This window comes from Chinchilla lanigera, unplaced genomic scaffold, assembly GCF_000276665.1.
Source record: "Chinchilla lanigera isolate Chin_1 unplaced genomic scaffold, ChiLan1.0 scaffold00013, whole genome shotgun sequence".
NCBI classification, from domain to species: Eukaryota; Metazoa; Chordata; class Mammalia; order Rodentia; family Chinchillidae; genus Chinchilla; species Chinchilla lanigera.
In genome coordinates, this window is record NW_004955414.1 from 16478843 (window position 1) to 16502192 (window position 23350).

The following is a 23350-nucleotide window of genomic DNA, read 5'->3' on the forward strand; positions in this document are numbered from 1 at the left end:
CGGCCGGCAGAGCGGAGGAGGCGGAGCGGGGACCCGGGAGCGGGCTGGCCCGCGCTCCTCCTGCCGGCCGGGGATTTTCCAGACTGGGCGCTGACGCCGCGGACCTCCCTGCGGCCGCCACCAGGGACCATGGGCGACAAAGGGACGCGGTGAGTGCGGACAACCGCCTGGCCAGGCGCGCGTGGGGGCGACCGGGGCGAGGACACGGGGCGGTGGTTCTAGTTGGCGACTTGGTACTGCGTTCGTGGTCACCCGAGGACCTGGCACCCAGTTCTCCGCCCAGGTCTCCTGTGTGTCACTGGCAGGAGCCGTGGGCGGAGGTGCCGAGAGGGCGAGGATCAGGCCATCCGTCGGCTCGCAGCTTCTGGCCGAGACACGCAGACACACTCACAGACACCTAGCCCTGGCCGCAGACGCAGAGACGCTGTGGGCTGACACACAGCATGCACGCTCACACTGACACAGGCACACTCATGGTGGCACACACCGACAGTCACTGCCACACACTCGTCACATACAGTGGCACAGTGTCACACACACACTCTGGCACACACTCGTCTCAGCATATTCTTGATGATGATCCTGTTGTCATACACAGGTTACACACTACCATGCACCAACCCTAACACACCTTCGTAGAGGCACATGCATGTGGGCATGCACTGTTACATACACTGTCACTTAGGCTCTAACACACTCTGGCTGGCACACGCATGTTGTCACCCTCCCTGCCTGGGCATGATGCTGGCATATGTCTCACTGATACAGAAGAAGGCAGGACCACACCAATGCTGACCCCTATAGATGCACATGGAACTAATGCCCACATGGACTGGCACCTCACGGGCACAAGCTGCTGTCCTGGGGGCTGCGGACACACTGCTCCAGACCCCAGTGGCAGAGTGGAGACACACGTCACACTGCCTGGAGGCCCCCTCCCCCACTGGATAGGCAGACTGAGCCCACTGTGCTTCCTTTCCCTGTGGCCTACTGGGCCTGGGGGTCTAGCCAGGAGCTGCTTCCAGCTGGGGTGGGGAGGGGCTCCTGTCTTCTTAGAGCCTGCCCTGAAATTCAGTCTTAGGAGAGCTTCTACTTCCGAAAGGGGACACTGGGACAAAAGGGAGAGGGGGCTGGGCAGGCCCATCCCTAGGGTCTACCCTTTTGATCAGACAAGCCGAGATCCCGCCTCCCACAACCACCACACCCCCAGCCCTGTAAGTTCCGCGGAAGCCTCTCCCTCAGTTCCTCCTCTGAACCCTTCTGCACCTGCTCCTTTTCATTGTTTTCTTTCCTTACCTATCTTGAGGTCCCACTTCTCTCCCTCCTTTCCCTCTCTCTCCTTGCTTCCAGTGTTTATTTATTGAGCTCCTGCTGTGTACTAGGTAGGCACAGTGTGAAAATCAAAGCTTTGCAAGATGTGTTCCTCCCCTGAAGGAACGAACAGGCAAGAGAGAAGCAACTCCTGTCGTCATCACATTTCGGGTCCCCTGACAAAATGATATCTCACCCCCTGCCATCTGAGACTCTCAACAGCATGAGAAAGGCCCTCCAAAGATTATTCCCCTTTTCCAAGAGAAGAAACAGGCTCAGAGGTAACTTGGACTCCTTTTTGAGAAATAATGTCCCAGCCACCATTCTGACAACTCTTCAAGGTGATTAATTTTCCTCTTCCTGTTTTCCTAAAGAGGAAACAGGGATAGAGAGGTCACTTGATTTGGTTAAGGTCAAGAGAGGTCAGAGGCAGGCAAAAGTCAGAGCCCTCTTGGTCTCTGTCTCTGCCTTCCTTTGGGCGCTGTCAGGCCCGGCCCCTCATGGATCTCGATAAGGGCTGGGAGGGGTGCCCTACTCTATGCACGAGGCCCGGCCTTGGGAGGGCTACACAAGATCATGAGGTGTCTGCATTCACCTTCACGGCTGGTCCTCATTGCAGCCTGCTGGCCAGCACTGTAACCCAGGTCACTGTCCTTAGGAGGGTGTGTGACTCCCTCCTCACATCAATCTGCCCCAGAGCCGGGACCCTCTTGCCCCATGTGGTCAGGCCTCTCTCCCTACAGGGCATGGCAGGGTGTCAGGAGCCATGGTTCTTCTTTATTCTTCTGTGCTGCTTTCTGAGCAGAGTGACTCAGCCCCTCTTCAGCTTCTCTGTGACCTGGGGAGAAGTGCCATTGCTCCTCTGCTGGCATGAGGTATCAGTGTGAGGATAGCACCAGCATCTGTTGGAGGCTGTCTCTGGGGCCAAGGCTTTTCTCTGACTCCTGCTGCTCTGCCTCCAATTCACTGGTGGACCTTGGGGACATTGGGCAATTGTCTTCACCTTTCTGACCTTAGTTTTCCCATCTGTAAATTGGGGCTGTCAATACTTAGACGTGTCAATACTTAGCTCTCCTTGCATTTAGTGAATTTACTGGGCGTGGGAGAAGGTGCTACCTAAGCTCTGGAAACAAACTCTGGCTGATAACGCCTACACTCTGGCCTGGCTTCCGCCTCAGGTTTCCCTGCAGCCCCGCAAGGTCTTCCTATCTAGACAGGTTTCTGCATAATTTGTAAGAGAAAGGCAAAATCACTAATGGGCTATATTCCTCTTATTCCATAAGCGATGAGATCCTACTTCATGAACTGGAAGAGGACACTGCAAATATCCAGTACTCTAGAAGGATCAGGAGCCATCACCTTCATCCCTGTATCTGGAATTGCAACCTACGTAGCAAAGTGACAGTGAAAACTAATCAGAAACTGTCACTGCCCTCTAGGAACTCCCATGGTGGAGGGGGAAAGAAGGCATGAGACAAACAGCCGGACAGAACTGTTGCAGGGCAGGAGTATGATGATGGTTGCTATAACGAGCTGCTTTGGGAACAATAATGCATTCATTTATCAAACATTGACTGAGTGCTTTCTGAGTGGGGGGTCCAGGGATGAATGAGTCCATTCTGTCACCAGAGGATTTACAGCCAAGTGGGTGGTTATAATATAGAGTGACAGGTGCTGTGGGAGACCTAGGGCAGGGTCCCCCACTCAGTCCTGGGCATGGAATATGACAAGGAAGTTTTCTTGGAGAGGAAGTGACCTCAGAGCTACAGAGCTTCACCTGGAAGGACAGGAGGCCAAGAGGGTGGGACTGGGGATGTCATGCCTGGCTGAGGGTGCAGAATGTGCACAGGCCTGGAGCTCTGAGGCAAGGCAAAGAGTGTGCAGAGGCTTGGGCTGGGGATCATGAGTAGCCAGTGTGGGGCTGTCAAACTAAAGGGACGGCATTTTCCTCCGAGGCTGGTGGTGATTCAGAAGATGGGTCTAAAGGTTTTTCAGAAGTAGAGGGACAGGAGTAGAGTTTCCTTTCAGAGAAGTGTCCCTGGCAGTGGCCAAGAGGACTGATGGGGGGATCAGTCCAGGAAGCCCAGAGACCTTCGTGGTGGGTGGGGAGAAGCCTGAGAACTAAGGCTGTGAGCTCCGAATGAATGGAGAGGGTGGATCTAAGGAATAGAAAGGGAAAGAAGAAGAGGTGGAGTCCATCAGCCTTACTGGCTGAACTCAGACCTTTGCTGAGGGTCTAGTATGCATTAGATTTATGTGCATAGTCTCACTGGATTCTCACCATGACTTAGTGACGTAGGGATTGTTGTTCCCATTTTACAGACGAGGAAGCAGAGTAGGAGGGATAATTCAGCCAGCAGACTCCTGAATTGAGGCCTGTCCCTGCACACACAGGCCTCTCTGCTACTCAATAATTTCATGCAGAGAGGAGAACTTGTCTGGTTCACCGTTGGCCTCCCTGGTCTTGCCAATAACTCTGCAAGCAACACAAAAGATCAGATTTAGACAACAGGAGGGACGTCCCAAGGGCAGTGGGTTGGAATAGAATTTCTTTTCCTGTAGATGTTTATGAACACTTCTGTTTTCTGGGGGAGAAGAGTGGCTGTGATGGGGACATGTAATCACCAGCTCTCTGTGAACCTTGGCTGTCATTTCTTTCAGTGGTTAAGCCCTGTGTGACCCATCTTGGCTGGAACTCAGGGAAGTCCTGTGGCTTTGGCCAGGACTGCTTCTGGGGCTGCTGGAATGGGAGCGGTGAGCCTGGTCCATGGTCCCTGATTCCAGGCGGGCCACTGGGTTTCGGGCTTCTCTGGCAGCTCTCTTCCTTCCAAGGAGGTGGAAGCCCCCCACTGGCATGGGCTCTGGGGTCCTGAGTTGTGGGCTTGGCACCTCCGGGGCTTTTGTCACCTCTGGCCATGGCAATGGAAGAACAGAATAGCAGGTGTCCTTGTCTCCAAGTGACCTCCTGGTCTCCACCAGGCTGTTGTCTTCTGCTGCCAGGGTGGCCTTGCTCATGCATGCAGGGGGTGGCATCAGTGTGGCAAGACAGTCAGGGCAGCTGGGTGTGGACCAGCATGAGGACGAGGAGGGGGACTTCGACAGAGGTGGGCCTGGACCTCAGGCTAGGGCTTGAGGTAGGTGGCGGGGATTTGCAGTCTTTACTGTTGACACTGGTGGTTGCCTTGGGGAGTATGATAACACAGTGTGAAGAGCAGGAAGGGGTGGAAGAGAGGATGATCAGGGACAGTTAGGTCTTGGGAGTGCCAGGGCCTGGCCTGCAGAGAGAGGCACTAAACAGAGGACTGCTAGGCCCTGAGGCCACAGATGCAGGGAAAACCCCGCAGAGGAGGAGCTGCAGCAAGACTCCCCACGTTTAGCCAGAAGGCAGTGGGGAGTGCGTGGGTGTTTGGGTGGCACTGTGTGGGCGCAGCTGGACCGTGGAGAGAGGGGATGGGCTCTGCTTTTCCGGGTGTCTAGGAGTATGCCCTGCACTGGGCAGAGGGGGCTGTGGCCTGGGGTTACCCCGTCCCCTCCCTCTCTGCCTGGTGCCACTTCCCTGCCCTGTTGTCCTTTCAGGGTCAGACTCACGGCTGGGAGGGATAGTGGAGTGGCAGCTGGTCCCCGGGAAGGCCTGCACGGTGCCGCCTCCTGAAGGGAAGGACGTCTGACTCTGACTGGGGTCTTGGGAGGCTTCCCAGAGCACTTGACCCTGAGCTGGTGATGGGGTGTGAGGAAGGCTTTGCGGGAGGAGGGTGTTCGAGATAGAAGGACCAGCCCCTTGGGGGAGTGAGGGGGATTGAAATGTGTTACGTACGTGTGCAATCCGCCTACAGTGAATGTAGTCATTATGTACTGCAAACATGTACCCCCCCGAAAAAAAGAAAGAGAAAAGAAGAGCCCTGCCACGGGCCTGACATCGGCTCAGGTGTGAGATGGGGGGAAAGGCTGTGGAGGGTGTGTTGTGGCAGCCTTGGCCAGCAGGCTTGGACGCTGGAGTGAGTGTGTGTCGTGACACTTTTCCCCCCATTCATTCATGCCCTGGGAGTCTTTCCCCCCACCCTCGTAGTGGAGGAGCTCGCTCCTTTGGGTTTGGGGCTGTTTCTGCTTCCTGTCTGTTGGCCCATCATCCACCTGTGGGTCTGGTTCAGAGGAGATGTCTGGCCGAGGTTTGTTGAACCGGACCCAGCTCTTTCCTCTCTTGTCTTTGCTGTCAGCCCTAAGTGCTGAAATTACATCTTTCCCATTGGGGAATCCTCACAATGGAAGTGATGCTTTCCACATTAGACTGGATGCTCAGGGGAGGGCGGCCATGCTTCCTCCATCAGATTGGCAGTCCCGAGGGAAGGGGATGTACTGTCCTGTCCGATGAGGGCAGGGCCTTGTCTCCTGCATGGTGCTGGGGTCAGAACGGATGTCTTCTGGGTGGTTTCCAGGCACCCCTCTCTCCCCACGAGGGACAGGTCCTGTCCCAGGGATGGCTTGAGTCCTAGCAGAGAGGTGGAGAATGGGGTTTGGGGGGTTGGGCAGGGTGGCTGCTTTGAGAGGGAAACAAAGGACTCCGTTGTCCCTGTCCCCTCTCTCCCTCCCTCCCTGAGGGCCCTGGCTGGGTCATCTCTAGGGAGACAGCCTTTCCCTTCCTGAGAGCGGCCCCATCTGTAGTCCTACTTCAGAAGAACTTCTTGTTCCTGCCTGGGAGACACGAGGCCAGACAAGCCCCTCACCCCACCCTCAGGGACTGAATCTGGCCAGTCCCTAGAGCCCTGTATGACTGAGGCCACCACAGTGACTAAGCAGCTTTCTTTGTGCCCAGGGGTAGGCCACACTTGGCTGAGACCACCACGGAGGTTGGGTCCCTGTACCTTGAACGGATCTGACTGTTGATGCCACAGAGCATCTTGAAAGCTGGATGCTGAGACCTGTGTCAGGCCAGCAGGAGGCAGGGCTTGCTCAGTGTCCTAGCTATTCAGGGGCTGTATGTGGGCCTCGGTGAAACGGGAGGTCTTTTCATACTGGTTATGGGCCTCGGAACCCACAGCTGTTCCCTTGGTCCTTCTACAGCTTCATCCCGTCTCACAGCCTTGCCGTAAGTGGCAGGGGCGAGTTTTGGCAAAGCAGGGGAGGGACTGAGGATAGACTGCTGGGTGGTACCATGCCAGGAGGGTCCTAGTGGATGCTCTGCTGCTTCCTCATTGCTGTGTGACCTTGGGCACACACTTATCCCTTCTGGGCCCTGGTGTCTTTATGGGAGTCAGGTGGCCAGTATGTGTGAGACTTTTCTGTGTTCTGCTTGTGGGTTGGAGGTGGCCAACAGCGGGAGGCTGGGTGTCTCAGGCCTCAATCACAGACCAGTGGGACTGAGGTCGGCAGGGAGCAGGGTCCTCAGTAGGGTTTGTGATGGGTGCTAAGGGCCAGGAAGCAGTTACCCTTGGCTTGAAAAAAGCGTTGTCCTGTCTCCTATGGGCTCAAGTCCTTCACTGGCCACTTCTACCTCCCCGGTCTCATTTCCTGCCTCCTTTGGGGATTCAGAGGATCTGGTCCTTGAAGGTCATTCTCTTTGCCCAGGTTGTCCATGAGCCTGGCTCTTCTTCCTTCCTGGTGGACATCCTTCCCTCCTTACCCTCCCCTGCCTTCGAAGCTCTGGGAGTCTCCAGGCTTGTCTGGTGTCCTCCTCTGGTCCCCACCACTGATCAGCATAGAGGTTACACTCTGGGCAGAGCCAGATTTCCTGGTTCAGATCTAAGCTCTGACACTCACCAGCTGGCTGACTCCAACCTATTGTTAACCCTTTCTCTGCTGTAGCTTCCTCATCTATAAAATTGGGTAGGTGATTACCTTGAGGATTAAATAAGTGGAAATGGGTATAGCTCAGAGAGTCCCTGGCACAAGGTCGGGGCCATATGAGTCTTAGTTCTTGGGTCTGCCTCCTTTCTCAGGCTGAGCTCCCCCAGAGAGAGACCCTGATTCATTTTTGAGGTCCCAAAGGATTCATCACAAGCCTGTAGTATTGTTGATGCTTAGTACCCACTGGGGTCTGGATCACATGTGCAGCCTCCTCCAGGAAGCCCTCAGTGATCTCCAAGTGCTTTGCCATCTTCTCTCTTGTACACACCAGCCCACTTTCTGTGTGGCTTCTGGTTATTTTCACATTTGTGACATCTGTATATGAATTCAAGAATTCTCCAAGGGCACCTGGCTGGCTCTGCTTGTCTCTAGCATCTGCACAGGCCTGGCACAGCACTGAACTTCATAAATATTTGTTCAGCCAAGGAAGTTGAATGCAGGTGGTTGACTGGGAGAAGATAAACTGGGGTGTGGGGGCAGTTTGATTGCTGAGGATGGTGGGGCCTCATTGCTGCTTTCAAAATCCTGCAGAGAAGCTGGGTGTGGCAGTGCCTCCCTATGATTCCTGCACTGAGGAGGCTGAGGCAGGAGGATAACTGCAAATTCAAGGCCAGCCTGGGCTGCGTAGTAAGTTTAAGACCAGCCTGAACTACACAGGGAGACCCTGCCTCAAGCTAATCAACCAACCAACCAAAACCAAACCAAACCAAACCAAACTACTGCAGAGTAGCCCAGAGCCACAAGAATGAGGTTAGTGTTTGTGGCTTAAAGGTCAGAGTCCAGTGGATGAACAGTTTTTCCCTTGCTTGGAGAATGTGTTTTCTGACAACCAGAGCTGCCTGCCATGGGGTCAGTGGCTCACTGCGGCCTCTGGGCCTTGGATCCCGCTGCTCTGCTATGTCAAATCTGCCCTAACTTCTCTCTATGTGTCCAAATCCTACTTCCTGAATGAGTGCCATGGAGCCATCCTCTCCTGGCCTCCAGAGGGTGGGCTTTGTTCTTCACTCCCAAATTCAGTCATTCCCTGAGCCTTTCCTGAGTCTGGAGTATGGCTGGCAGAATCGGGAGTCCCCTCCCCAGGCTGGACCTCTGAGTCTGGCTCAGGTATCCCCAGTGTGGTTTGACCTGGCCCAAGGAGGGGACCATGGCTTCCGGTGGCCCATGATGATCAAGGAGCCCTTTATGCAGCTGGAGAGCCTTCCCTCGGCCAGTAGAGCCCAGAACTCTCCATCGGCTGCCCACTGGGCAAGTTGTCAGAACCCACTTCATTATGGGGGCCAGAATTCTGGGCACTGGATCCAGCAGGCTGCGGTCATAATCAGCTAATTAAACCACCCAAGAATTGCTCCTTGGTCGGGGGAGTGGAGGGGAGGGAGTCAGGTGGTGAGAGGGGGAGACTCAGAACTGGCCCTGCTGACCCAAGCTGGGAAGGAGGCTGGGAGCAGGGAGAGAGGCAGACAGGTGCAGAGAAGGTACCATCTGGGGAGATGAGCTGGGAGCCAGGAACCCACTTCTTCGCTGTCCCTCTGATATCAGGGCAGGCTGCTTCTCCTCCTCAGTTTCTCCCTGCGTCAAGTATGAAGTGGGAGCAGCTTTGGCCTGGAAGGTCTCTAGGACTTTCCTCTCATTTTACAGTAAGCACATGGCCTCCATAGCAGGCCGTTCTATACAAGGCACCTTGGCTTCCGGCAGCCTTTTGGGATGGCAGAGGTGGTCTGATCCACCCGAGATGGAGCTGTATGCAGTAAGTTAATCAGAAGGGAAGATTTGCTGGCAGCAAACTCCTTCACCCGCCTCCCTCTCACATTCTGTCCTTGGTCCTGACTTAATCCCAGTCCTGTCCTCAGGACTCTCCTGTGCTTCCCAAACTAGTGTCTTCAGGGAGAGACTGTTCAGTGCTTAGGGCTTCTTCCCCAGGGCGGGGCAGTGTCTTCCATCCCTGTAGGTATTGCCCGCATAGCACCTCCAGGGTGTGTGGGGGAAGGACCACTGGAGGCAGAGGCCGAGGATGCAGTGTGTATTGTAGAGTCAGCCTCAGCTTTGCTATCAAGGTGTATTTAATGCTTAGTGCTCCCATGACCTTGGTCAAGAGTCAGACTCTCCAAGCCTCAGTTGATCATTTGGGAAGTGAGTTTAATACCACATGGTTCCTGCATGGGATTGCTGTGGGCCGGGGATGGGGTGGGTCAGGGCTTGATTCAAAGTCCTTACTGTTATCCAGAGCAGGGACTGGATTTCAGCTTTTGTCTTCATACCCCTGCCCCACCCCACCGGCTAACCAGGACATGTGTGCACACAGCTTCTGGTTATTTGCACACTTACAGGAGGCTGAGGGCGGAGGAAAAGCTCAGAGATAGAAATGGCAGGAAAAGGAAGTGAGATTGCCCAGGCCAGGCCAGCAGTGCTGTGCTTCAAGGCCAGTCTCTCCCCTTTGGCCCCTCTGCCAGAGCAGATTCTCTAGAAGGAAGTGGGAGAGATTGGGCATGCGGAAGCCGGGGGAGGTTGTGGAGGGAGGGCCTTGGCATCCCAGCCCCAGGCCTCTCCTTTGCCCCCGCCCGCCTGGGTACAGAGCCCAGAGCCTGGTTTTCTGCCAGGGAAGTGAGCCGGCTAATGTTTCACACACTCAGAAAACAACAGGCTTTCCTGGTTCCCAGCCCCTAGCAGGAGGTGCCTGTGGCAGAGGTCCACAAGGTCTGAGGGAGAGGCAGCAGAGGAGGGAAGGAGGCACCGCCCCCTCTCCCAGCCTCCCCAGCCACCATGCAAACCTTGGGCTGTGACTTGCGGGGGCCTCTGACTCCAAGGAAGCTGGTTACATAAGTCAGCATGACTCCCTCCTCCTTCCTCCTGTCCTCCCCGAGGGGCTAAGGAGGAGGAGGAGGAAGAGGAAGGAGAGGAGGAGAGGCGGCAGCAGGCACTGCTTTACTCAGAATTCCTGGGCCCAGCAGGTCATGGTGACCATCCCCCTGCTGGGATGGTGGTCAGGCTGCCCACACGCTTGGGGGGAAGCTGTGTGTGCTGTCTCAGTGCAGCTCTATGCACTGTCTCCTCCCACGCCCCTGGGAGCTGAGCTGCAAAGGGAGAAGCTTCATTAGAGGAAACAGGCCACAGTCCTGAGATAATTTGCCTACAAACTGCCCCCAGAGGGGAGCTGGCCTCTCTGCAGCCGCAGGAACAAATAGCCAGCATTTTTCAGTTTGATCCATTCAATTCTACACACATTTCTCCAGCGCTGGCTTGCTACCAGCAGCAGATCTCTGCTATAGCATATCCCCAAAGTGGCCCAGCCTACTACAACCTCCTGATGGAAAGGTGATTTAAGGAGCAGCTCTGCCTCGTCTCCCACCTAGCTCCAGACCCTTTCTCTGAGACTGGGATCCTGGTCTTGGATCATCGTGACCTGGGAGGCAACTTCCCCGGGGCCTCTAGGCCAAGAGTTTTCAGGGTTGGTTTATGCCCTTTCTATTAGACCATCTCTGCTGCCCAGGACTTCCTGCTGCCTAGGACTTCCTGTGAACACGGGTTTGTCCGCGTATTTGCCACGTCTGTGTTGGACGCCTCAGATATGAAGAGGACCCTTGTGGTGCTCATATGTTTTGAGGGAGAGGAAGTAGATGATCACAACATGCTGTCAGGATAGAGGTGAAGAAGATCAGTTTATACTGGGGACAAAACAACCCAGACTGAAGGTTCAGAGAGAGCGGCTCAGAAGAGTGGCCCACAGGCAGGCTTTGGAAGGTGCAGTTCACGGAGCCCGAGGGGAGACTGGTCTGGGTGGTATCTGGATGCGAGCCTTCGTCCAGGACTGTTTTCTCACCAGAGACCCCTCTCAGGGACAAGCACAGCGTCAGACACCGGCCTCCTGGGAAGTCTTGGGAATGTTGACTGCCGAACAACAATAGCAACCACAACCACCACGACCGCCACAACCACCGCGTAGGGTGAAAGGTGAAAGTTCTGCCCAGTGCCATCGAGGTTAACGCTTGGGTGGGAGAGGAAATGAGGCAGGTACTGTCTATCCAGAGCGCCGGGCTCAGACTCACCTTTAGAAACCAGATCTGCCCAGGATCTGCACTGGTGGAGCACAGGGAGATCACGGTGTCTCTCTATCAAAGCAGGCTCTGCGGAGGGCTGACAGCTGTTCCCAGGGAAGCCGATGAGGTCTCCTGTTTGGGCCGTGGGCTGGCAGCCAGGGGCACACGTGCTGTCTTTGGGGACCTGGAACCACATGTGGTGAAGCGGGGCCTGGGGCCAGGATTCTCACTTTCTCCTACTGTGTCTGTGAGTTTTTCAGCCTCCGGGGAGAATGTTTCTCTCCTTTATAGTGTTTGTGCTAATGAAAGTGCCCAGCACATTAGCAGAGTTCATCAGATGGTTGATAATGTCGTGGGTCTTTATCGCCCCAGGGCATTGGGAAAAACCTGGAGCCATTTAGAAACTCAGTATTTTTTTTTTTTTTATTTGCTACAGATTTAAAAAAAAATACTAAAAATCACACAGATGATGACGTGCTGTAATCAGTGGTCACCGTGCACACAGTTGTCCTTTTTACATCTGGAGCCTGCCTTTCTGCAGCAGCCATTCGGTGGGTGGAATGAACCCAGCCATCTAGGATGTTCACTGTTTTGCAGAGTAAGCTAGGAAGAACTTTCGGAGAGGCATGATGCGCTGATCCTCTGAACTGAGCCCTGGCCCGGTCACAGACTGACCTGCCTTCCTCCAGCCTGCACTTGGGCATAGGGCTGGGACCTGGGTGCGCTGAACTCCCTGCACTCAGAAGAGAGCTCGGGACACCCAAACCGGATGGTGATGGAGACAAGGCTTCTCCCTGTTCCACTGCCATGGAACAGTGGGATCTGCTTAGTTCAGATCCCATTTTTGGCCTGGATTCTGACAGCAGTCTTCTCATTCCTACCTCTTTGTTGAATCTAAACTCTTAAAGCATTGTGTGTGCGTGTGTGCATGCATGCGTGCATGTGTGCATGCATGTGTGTGGTGCTGGAGACTGAGTCTTCACATTGAGCAACATCCCCAGTCTCTTCCCTCCCCTTTAACATTTTATTTTGAGACAGTGTCTCTCTCAATTGCTAAGTTGCTGAGGCTGGGCTTAAATTTATGATTCTCCTGCCTCAGCCTCCCAAAGTGCCGAGATTACAAACCTCCTTTTATTCTCAAATCACATCAATCAGTTGGATGGGAGTAGTGGTGCATGTCTGCAATCCCAGCACTCAGGAGGCTGAGGCAGGAGGGCCACTTTGAGTTTGAGGCCAGCCTGGAATATAGAGTGAGTTCAACGCCAGCCTGAACTGCATAGTGAAACCCTGTCTAGGGGCTGGGGATTTAGCTCAGCGGCACAGTGCCTGCTTAACAAGCACGAGGTCGTGAGTTTGGTTCCTGGTACCGCAAAAGAAAAACAAAAAATTAATTAATTAAAAAAAAAAGAAACCCTGTCTCAAAAAGAAAAAAAATCATCTACTCCTCATTTTTACAGGTGATTTCAAGTTTTTCAGGTGGCACTAGAGGCCCTTTAGCATCTGTCCCCAACTTCCTTCCCAGCTCCTCGCTCATACAACTGCACTCTGCACTGACTTTTCTGGATATTCTTCAGGGGTCACTGCCTTTGTTCAAGTCCACCCTTTTTAAGGTTGAATTAATTGTATATTTGTTTTGTTTTGTGACAAGGTCTTGCTACATTGCTCTGGCTGGCCTTGAACTCTTCTTTTTTATGTTTTTTGAGACAGTCTCACTGGGGGCGTAGTCCAGGGTGGCCTGAAACTCCCAGCAATCCTCCTGCCTCAGCCTTCCATATGCTGGGATTATAGATGTGTACTACCATGCCTGGGTTAAGGTTGAATTTAAAGATACCTCAGAGCAGTTGAGTTGAACATTTGCCCTAAGACACCTGCTCTGGGAAAGGAGCCTTGCCTGGCCCTATGCTCTCTACCGGGCTAAATTAATAATTCTTCATGCTTTCTTAGCAGCCTGCAGGCTTCGTTGGTGACACTTTGTACAGCGGTTGGCTGCTGACGTGTCTGCTTCCTCAGCATCTGGTAGGGGCTGGCACAGCTGGGCACCCACAGAACTGGGTGGAGAGTGAGTCAGGGAAAATTCCTGTAGGGAAGTGAGCCCTGAGCTGCTGACCCAAAGGAGAAGCACTTTTTCCCTCTTCTCCCTTCCTTCCTGGTCCTGTGCTGAAAGAAAATAGATGAAACTGACTTTTAAAAGGGAAATGCATATATTTTGAATTGAGGGTTGGATTCTTCTACCCTGGATATGATTAAATAATGCACAGACCTCCCTCCTGTCCTTCCCTCTTCCCTTCCTTCACACATTTCTTGAACACCTAGGATGTGCAGACATGGGCTTCAGAAATGAATATACTATGCCTTTATGTTTTCCTATCTAATTAATGTTCATGCTGGAACTTGCCTTTATGTTTCACTGGATATGAGTTCAAGTCTTGGCAAGCTACTTGTGACTTGGCAGGTCATAAGTCATGTCACCATTCTGGGTCCGTCTTTCTTTCTTTCTTTCTTTCTTTCTTTCTTTCTTTCTTTCTTTCTTTCTTTCTCTTTCTTTATCTCTGCCTTCCTTCCTGCCTGCCTGCCTGCCTGCCTGCCTTCCTTCCTTCTTTCCTTCCTTTTGAAATAGGGTCTCATTATGTAGTCCAAGCTGGCCTCAAACTTGTGGCAATCCTCCTACCTCAGCCTCTTGAGTTCTTTGATTGCAGGCATATACCACCATGCCTGGTTAGTTTCCTTTTTTTTAGATCACTACTAGGAATTAACTCAGGGCTTTGAACTTGTTACATGAGCAAGCAATCTAGGGCTTTATGCCTCAGACTTTTAAAAAGTTTTATTTTGAGACAGTGTCTTAGTAATTTCCCCAGCCTGGCCTTGAACTTGGGACCCTCCTGCTTCATCTTCATGGTATTTTCTTGTGTGTATCACAAAGGCGACAATGTTGTCCTCACTGGGTGGTGTTGATCCTGTGTGTGAAGAGTTGAGCAGGTGCCTTTGACAGTGGTTTATCCTTGAGGGAAGCTACTTTCAGACCGGAAGGGTCTTGAGGACAGTGACCATGTCCAGTTCATCAGTGTGTCCTCGGTGCCCAGTGTGGATCTAGGCACACAGTACGTGAGGGAGATCACCCAGATCGCCCCAGGCTTCTGGGGCTCCTTCCTGCATCTTAGGAAACCCTTTAGCTCAGTCCTGGGCAAATTGGACAGTGGGTCACCTTGTGGTACCTTTTCCATAAAGGTCTGTGGACTAGGATACTAATGAATTAATTATTAGAGTAGGGCAGAGGCGGGACTTGGATGAATAAGAGCAAGCTCAGGGTGCTGGCTTATGGGGTGACAGGAGACCTTGTGAGAGACAAAGTGGCAGAAGTGTCTGGAGGCCCAGGAGGTGGCCACTGGGACGAGGGAAGTGCTTGGCAGGGTGTAGGGAAGACTCAAGGTCTTGGAGTCTGTAAGGGGATTGCTCTGAGACAGGGTCCAGGCCTCCAAGCGCAGCACTTCCTCGGACACGCCCAGGAAGAAGACAATGGTTGACTGCGCTTCCCAGGAAGGCCTGAAGTGAGCCCCCAGCTGCTCCTCTGCCGAGTAGCTGGAGCCCTCTCCCTCTCCAACCTACTGCCTCCCAGCTGAATTGTCCCCTTCAGCCTCGATGACACTGGAGGAAACCTGGCTGGGAGGGAGTAAGCAGGGCAGCAGACCCATTCTCAAAAACTGAGTTAGGGTCTCCTTGGGCGTCTGTGTGATGTCACTTGTGAAAAGCCCCCTGACATGTCCAGTACATAGAATGTGCACAGCAAGTGCCATTCATTGTCCCCTTTTGTAAAAGGAGGACTTTAGTGTCCTGCATGCCTCGTAGCACTGTGGTGTGGGCCAAGTGGGATGTGGGATGCAGGCGTGCTTGGCAAACTGTGTCATAACCTACAGTTGTTTTGGGGGAACGGTTCTTAGTAAGGCTGCACCTGCCAGCCCAGGGATCCAGGCACAGGTGAGGGCTAACCCTGCCAGCCCAGGCATGGAGGGTCTTCCAGGATGTGCTCCAGGATTACAGAGCAACTGGTGCTGCTGCACACGTGAGAAGCAGACCCATCCCTCAGGTCCTGGACTCCGCCTAGCACAACTGCTTCTGAAGCCACGGCAAGAGACAGAAAGACTTGGACCATTTAGACCAGGAGGAGTGTCTTCAGAACCTCTTCTGTCTGTTGGGCTGGGGGCAGGGCCTTTGTGAAGGCGGATGTGCAAGGATCGCCTCTGGGCCCTTCCTCCAGTCCCGAGGCAGATTCACCTTCAGCTTCAGTCCCTTCCTGCTCCAGGGCCATCCCCAGGCCCGGCCATGTGTCCTCATGATCAGTGGTTTTGTGAAATTTGCAAAAGGAAGATATTTTTATATTCTTTTATTTATTTATTTATTTTAAAGGGGCTTTCCAAACTCCATAAGCTTGGTGGCCACCAGCCTGGCAGGGCAGGTCCAGGGTGATCCATTGTGCTGGGATGTTAGTGTCCCATCTGCTGCGTGTCCTCAAGGAGCTGTCATCCTGCCACAGTATGGACCCCTCCTTGTTGAGGCAGGACCCGAAAGGCATCAGGGGGAGCTGGTTCTGGACCAGACTGAGCCCACAGCTTCTGCTGCTGTGTCAATGAGACTGGAAAGGCCTCCCTGGCCTCATTCTTCCACATCTGCAAAATGGAGATAACATCTACCTGGAAAGGCTGAGCTGGTGACCCACAGGTGAAAAGCTCCTGGGAACTCAGGAATGTGGGTACACCCAGGCACTGAGATGGGGTGTGTTCTGCTGTCTAATGACCTGCTCGGGGTCATGCCCAGGGCTAGGTGATGGGATTACAGGCCGTGGAGTATAGCCAGCCTCCAGCTGGGACCTCCTGTGGCGGTGGGGCAGATGGCAGTCTGGACTGACCTTTCCTGCTCTTAGGACTGAGCGAGGAGTCTGCCTGGTTTCATGCTTGAGAGAAGCTTCTGGGGTAGGCTGAGCTGACTTTTCCTGCTCAGAAAGGAAGCCAGGCCAGTAGAGTGTGCTGGACCTGCTGCAATTGGGGTGGGAGGATAGTTCAGTGGCAGCAATGCCTTGTGTCCTATTTTTCCCCGGTGCCACCTTTGGGGGCGGAGGGGGCGGAGACTAGGCTGGGAGTGGGCTGCAAGGAATGAACATGGATTTGGGTGTCAGGCTAGGTTTCAAATCCCAACCCCATTGCTGTGGTTGAGATAGTTATGTGATCTTTCTGAGCCTCAATTTTCTCATCTTTAAAATGGGATAATAATATTTTCTCTTTACCCCCATAGTGTTATGATAAAGCTTAAACGAGATCATGTAGAACTTAACACAGTGCCTGACACATAGTAGGTGCTCAATAAATGCTGGTCCTGCCCTCGCTTGCACTTTTACCCATTGTTTGCCCCTCCCTCCCCATTGGATATGGGCTGCCTGGGGCAGAGGCTGAGTTTTGTTCAGCTATCATGACCTTCCCCAGCCTAGGCACAGTACCTTTGGGACACCTCAGATTGGTTGGTAAGAAGCTGCACTGGTCCAAAGAAAAGACTATTTCATTTTAGCTGGAAACTTGCTGCTACAAACCTACTATGTGCTCCTGTCAGAGGACTACTGTGTGGTCTCTGCCCCGCAGAGCTCCAAAGGCCACTATGGCCCTTGCGGTGCTCCTTGAGACAAGCAACTTCGTAATTCTCTTCAGAGCCCCAGGCAGCCCCTGTAATCAAATCATCGTTTGTGAGGTCTGACATCTGCTTCTCCCCACTGGAATGCAAGTGCTGCAGGGACTGTGTCACCAGGTTCCGGTGCCTGGCACCACGGGCAAATGCACGTATTTGCTAAGCGAATGGCTGTCTTTTCCTCTTCCTTCTCTGAGGTCGGGCCTGGTTCCCTTCCCGCCCCACTTTCTAGCGGGGCAAGGAAGGCCCCTGCCTCTCCCAGCTTCAGCTTCCTTGTGCGTAAAAGGGGGAAAGAACTGAGCCAGATAAACCAAGTGTTTAGCTGAGCTTGGAACAAGGTAATACGTGTTGTAAGGCCAGCAGCTGTTTTTCACATTATCTCCCGGGGTCGTTCTTCTCTGACCTTCTGAGCTCTCTCTGCCTCTGGCTGGGAGGAGCCAGGAGAACATTCCATCCCTAGCAGACCCTCCCTCTCCGCCTCACAATGGGTTTGGAGCTCTATGTGCACACTGTTTATGTTTCCCCGGCAGAGTTTATTACCCAGGCTGGCCTTCTGCAATTAATTATAAGCCCAGCAAATGACTTGTCCTTGGGAGGCTGGGCTTGGCGTAAACATTTACATACAGCCAGGGACCCGCCCAGGGGCTGGGCTCTTCGTCCAGCCTTTGGAACCGAGAGATAGAGGATCAGGGTGGTGCGGAGTGACCTTCCTTCCGCTTGGACTCGCCTCAGCCCAGAGAGTGTGCTCTTCTGCTTTCTCTTTCAATCTCTGTGGCTACCGAAGCGGAGTCCCCAGTTACAGATGAGCAGTGGAGACTGAGCAGAGTTAAGCTGTCCAAAGCCACACAGCTTGCAGGGGTGGCAGGACTTTAAGCTTCAGATGGCAGCTGTGTAGACTGAAAAAGAGAGACTAGAAATTGGGAAATTGGCAAGAGATGGCTCATTCATTAAATGTATTTGTCATGTGGGAAGGGGACTGAGGAGACAGTGGTGACTGTAAGTGACCATTTTTCCCCACACAGAATACTAGAAACACCCACAAGATGGCTCCCTTCGCAGGAAGAAGGTGGTGGCCCGTCGGGTCTCTAGTGACCATAGTCACCCCGTCTCATACATGGAAGCGACTTCAACAGGAGGGCTCTGTGTGTGCCCTACCCCATGAATTCTGCACAGGCTAATGATTCTTCATCCAGAATACTTGGGACTAGCAGTGTTTCAGAGTTTGGAATATTTGCTTGTATATAATGAAATATCTTGGACATGAGACCAAACGTGAAATTCATTTAATGTTTCTTCAGATATGTCCTATACATACGTTCTGAAGGTAAATTTATACAGTACTTTAGTGTTGCCTGTGTTTTAACTGAGACCCATCATATCACAGGAAGCCAGGTGTGGAATTTTTCACTTGTATCATTGTGTCAGTGCTCAGAAGGTTTTGGATTTTGGAGCATTTTGGATTTTGGATTTTCAAACCCTATAGGGGTGCACAGCCTGTTCAGAGGAAGATTGGTTCAAGGTTGCACAGCAGGCAGGGGTAGTGGGGACTCCTGACAAAGTACCTTTTCTGGTGCATTGGTGAGTGAGAGGTAAACTCACTGATCAGCATGGGAACCCCTCACTTGCTGAGCCATTCCCATGGCCCTCCTCCCTTCAGGGCTCAGAATTGTGATTTGTGATAGCTTCAAGCCCTGCCATTTCTGCTAAATAGTCTTGCTGGGCAGATCTCTGGAGCCACCTGCTGGAGGCCATCTTCCTCTTTGCAGGGAGGAAAGGAACTGGGTTCCGCTGCCTGTACCCACCTTTGATGGATGTGCTTGGCCCCTGGCCCTGGATCCTGGACCCCCCAGGCTGGGTGGAGCCCATCCCAGAGGATGGGACTGTACCCCAAATCTGGGCCGCTGGCTTCAGGCTGTAATGGAGTTTAGGGCTCAGTTTAAGCCGTGTACACTGCATGGTCAGCACCTTGCTAAGGGCATAGCACAAGAACACTGAGGCCCAAAAGGGGCAGTGCGTGAACTGAGAGAACGCTGGTGGGAGGCCGCATAGGGAGGGTGGTGTAGTTTGGGAGGCAGGAGGTTTTGGTCCATGTTACCACCTGTACCACAAATGAACCTCAGTGTTGTTTTCTGGGGATGAGAACACAAGAGCAGTCCTTGTTCATGGGCTCAGGGTGAAAGGTAACAGGCAACATCTGACTATCTACACTAGCCTCAAACTGGGAACAAGTGAACTAAACGTCTACTGCAGCTGTATGGACAAACAATCGGTGGTATATTCATGCCATAGAATGTTAAAAAGAAATACTGACTCATGCTAGAAAGTCAGTGAACCAAGGAAAGATTATGCTAAGTGAAAGAAGCCAGATACAACAGGTCATGTATTAGAGGAGATGATTTATGTGAAATTTCTACAATCTATCTGGAATATAATCCACAGTCAGAAAGCACACATTGGTGGCTGCCAGGGATTGGGGAGAAAGGAGAACGGGGAGAAACTATTTAATGGATAAGGGGAGTGCAAAGCCGTGAGTTTGATTCCCGGTACCAGAAGAAAAAACAAAACAACAACAATGGATAAGGGGTATTTCTGTGGAGTGATGGACATGTGTGAGAAATAGAAGTGGTTTTGCACAACATTGTCAAGACACTAAGTGCCAATGAAGTCTTTACTTTAAATGGTTAATTATATGCTATGTGAATTTCACCTCAATAATTTTTTTTAAAAATTGATAAGAATGCAAATGGCAGCATTTGTCAGGAGGTGGTATGGTTGACATGAGGATGCTAGGGTGAGGCTGTTGGAGAAGGGGTGATGTGGCATGAGAGGCTGGGCAGGGTAACGAGGCAGGGCTGGAGTAGTCTGGCAGAGTGGTTAAGATCAAGGTTCTTGTATTAGTCTGTTTTCTGTTACTGTAACAGAATACCTGAGGCTGGATACTATATAAAGCAAAGAGGTTTATTGAACTCACAGTTCTGGAGGCTCAGAAATGTGACACTGGCAAGCATTAGGCTCTGGTTAAGGCGTCATGGTGTATGGAATCATGGCAGGGGCATGTCTGAGAGATCATATGGTGAGACAGGAAGACAGAGAGTGATTCAAAGGCCAGGCTTCTTGTTTTATAACAACCCACCATATGGAAACTCACAATACCATGAGAACTACCTTAATCCCTGTGAGGGCAGTGCCTGCAGTGACTTAACTACCTCCCACTGGACCCATCTCTCCATCTCCCTCCCCTCCCCATCCCTCCCTCCTCCTCTTCCTCCCTTCTCCCTTCCCCTGTCCTACCCTCCCCCTCCCTCTCTCTCTATTTTTGGTGCTGCTGGTGATGGGATCCAACCCAGGGCCTTGCACCTGCTGAGCAAGTGCTCTGCCCCTGAACCACATCCCCAGCCAGCCACACTTCTTAAAGATCCCACCGCTTCTCACCACTGCCACACTGGGGACCTGCTTCCCACGGGGGAACCTGTGGGGGACACACTCAAAGCACATCCAGGCCACAGCCGTTCTAGGACAAGACTGCCAGGGTTCAAAGCAGTATGGTCTTTGGCTGGTTATTTATGCTTGCTTTCTTTTAGTTTCCCCAGCTATACAACAGGAATCACCTTTTGTACTACGGGAATTTTAATGTTTTATTATGGGAACCTTAAAGCATTCATGCGTAGTAAATGAGTTACTATTTGTAAAGTGCGTGGCACACAGTGAGCAGTGCATGGTAGCTGTTGTTATTAACATCCATTCACATTCTTATTTATTTGTTCATTTGCGGAGCACCCACGCAGATTCAGGCCCCGGGTAGGAATCTGGGGACACAGCTGCACACATGACTCAGTGCCTGCTCTCAGGAGCTCCCTCACATCCTGCTAGAGGAGTCAGCCTTGCATACCCCTCTCCCTGCTGCACCTGCAGTTTCAGCTGTTAATGGAAAGCCTTTGTCATCTCCTGCCGCTTCAGAGTCCTCTGAACAGGGACTGCTTCCCTTTAGGACCCCACAGGGCTTCTTCGTGGTGTTTGAAAATGCGACAGGCTTGATGCCCTAGACTTGAGGGAACCTAAGGCAAAGCCCTGGGCCGTGGTTTCCCTACTTACCATGGAAGAGGTCAGGCTGGCTGAGCTCTGAGGTTCTTCTCAACATTCTCTAAGCACCAGACCTTGGGCCTGGGGTTTTTGCTGCAGATGTGGCACTGGCAGGGTCAGGCCAGAGAGCCCTGGTGCTTGAGGTCAGAAGGGCTCCCAGAGGTTCCTGGAGGGCCTGAGAAGTGCTGGGACCTGCTGTGGATAGCGACATCCAAGCTCACTTGGAGAGCGACACACTGGACCTAGCAGGGCCTGGAGTTCACTAGCCCGTGTTGAGATGGGCCTGAAGTGTCCTGCCTATTGTGATTTAATTTATAAGTGGGCTGTCTTGTGAGAGTGGCGTTTTAGCCAGCCAAGGTAAAAATTGGGGTGAGGGTGGGGAGGGGGTCTGCCCGATGCTTGGCCCTTAGGCCTGAGTGTCTGCCTTCTTTGGGCACGGCATCCATGCCCTTTCCCACCGCTCCACAGTCATCCAGGTTCAGGGTACAGCCTCAGCTCTCCCGGACCCAAACAAACTGACTCTATCTGCTGTCTCCCCTCCCTCTGTCACCCCTCCATATTTCTGTGTTTTCACCTCCCCAGTGCCACCCTCAGTCGCCAGTCCAGCTCTCACTGTCCCCTAGCTCTGACAGCCAACACACACACACACACACACACACACACCCCGTCAGCTGGCCATGAGTTCCCTCCCATGTACTCCCAGCAAAGTCTTCCTCAGGTCTTGTACCTAACCCTCCCTACCCAGCACCCCCAAGGCTCTAATGCTCGCCTTTATCTCCCTCCCACCTCTCACTCTGCCCACCCCACCTCGTTCTGCACCTGCTGCCTTTTCTCCCCAAGCTCTCCAGCGTTTCCCAGAAATGTTCCCTGGCGGGGGGATTCAGAGGACCACTTCTTGGAAGGCGCTTGGCCTCTCTCTGCTCCTTCTAAAAACAGCTACATCTTGAGGGAGAACACAGCAGCTGAAAGCTTCCAGAACTCCTCTTCCGGGTCTCAGGAGGGAACCGACTGAGTGGGCACGGTCACAGCAGAGAGGGCAGGGGCTAAGGAGGCAGGAGGCATCAGCATCAGGTGGACGAAGCTGTTGGAGTGCCTCGATGGACACCTCCTCTCCCCACTCTTCACTTCACTGTTATGCGCCACAGGCTCCAGGCCTTGAGAACATGGCACAGTGCAGTCAGGGAGGGCCTCTTTGGGTAGGGTGTTCATTCATTTATTCAGCTCTTCATTAATCCAGGGTCGTTTACTAATGCCTCCCTGATACCAGGTCCTGTCCTGAGCTCAGGGGTCGAAGACTGGGGCCAGACCTTGTTCCTAAGGCTGCCAGGGGAGCACTTGGAAGTGCAGTACAGTCAGGTAAAGGCCATTCATTCATTCACTCACTTAGCAGGAGTTCCCTGAGAGCCTGTTCTGCCTGTGGGCGGCAGCACTGAACAGAGAGGGCAGGATCCTGCCCCTCACAGAGCCAGCCTTCTAGCTCTGAGTTCTCCTGGACACAGGAGTGGAGGCGAGACAGCCAGAGTTCTGAGGTACGTTGAAAACACACATGTGAAAATATACATGTGTCTTTCAGTAGCTTTCTAAACAGCAGCAGCAACAGGAAATGCTTCCCAGTTAGACTGAGGGGACCACAGTCATCCTAGCAATCGTCTGTAATCTCATCCTCTCGAAAGAACACTTAAAACAATTTTTGGTGTTTGTCCTTCTTGCCGCAGGTGAGTTTGCATGCAGGTGCCTTATGTATTCAAACATAATTCTGATTAAGCTCTGTGAGATTTTGAATACTGCTATTTTCTTCAGCATCCGTATTTGTTACTGACCTCCCAGAGTCCCTCACTGGATGTTCCATGGTTTATTTGACCATCCTCTTGGTTGGCGTACATTATTTCCAGGTTTCTTACTATTGTACCATGATGCTGAAGTGATTTGCTTTGAAGCTACTGGATCACTTCCTGAGGCAGAACCCTGGAGGCCACACAGGTTCCAGACATGGCTTCTGCCCCTTCTCCAGCTCCCCTGCGTACCTTTCTGCTTCCCTCTTGGTCAGTGGCATCCCCTTCTTGGTAGGGAGAGGCAGAGGAGGAGGTTTCCTGCAGGTAAATCTCAGTGTGGGTTGTTGTGTTGATCTCTTGACACATAACAAATCATCCAGAAACTTAGTAATCCCCCAAACCTCTGTTCCATTATTGCTCCTGGTATCTGAGGGTCAGGGTGTGGGAAGGGCTCGGCTGAGCAGTTCTGCTCAGGGGCTCCCACGGGGTTGCTGTAGGCACAGGAGCTAGAGATGCTAGGCGCTTAGCGCCTGTTGTCTTAGCCACTTTCTTGTTGCTGGGACAAACTGTCAGGTACCCACAGCTTAAGAGAGGAGAGGTTTATCTTGGCTCATAGCTTTTGGAGCATTCAGCTATAGTTGTCTGGCT

The 23350-nt window shown here is 52.7% G+C and overlaps 1 protein-coding gene and 2 long non-coding RNA genes across 3 annotated transcripts in view; 2 read left to right on the plus strand and 1 right to left on the minus strand.

Annotated features, from left to right (window-relative positions):
* Nucleotides 1–23350, plus strand: part of Arrb1 (arrestin, beta 1) — a gene marked incomplete at its 5' end in the record, with an annotated part of 89208 nt that continues 65858 nt past the window's right edge. The window contains 1 exon segment of the mRNA XM_005379893.2: nucleotides 1–149. Within this exon segment, the coding sequence (XP_005379950.1) occupies nucleotides 130–149 (20 nt within the window).
* LOC106148036 lies at nucleotides 1902–2879 on the plus strand. Its single transcript, XR_001233153.1, has 2 exons — nucleotides 1902–2186; nucleotides 2595–2879. It is a non-coding gene; the product is annotated as an uncharacterized LOC106148036 (long non-coding RNA).
* On the minus strand, nucleotides 15460–17296 carry LOC106148035. The gene is made up of 3 exons (XR_001233152.1): nucleotides 16669–17296; nucleotides 16084–16170; nucleotides 15460–15844 (listed from the first exon to the last, which is right to left on the minus strand). It is a non-coding gene; the product is annotated as an uncharacterized LOC106148035 (long non-coding RNA).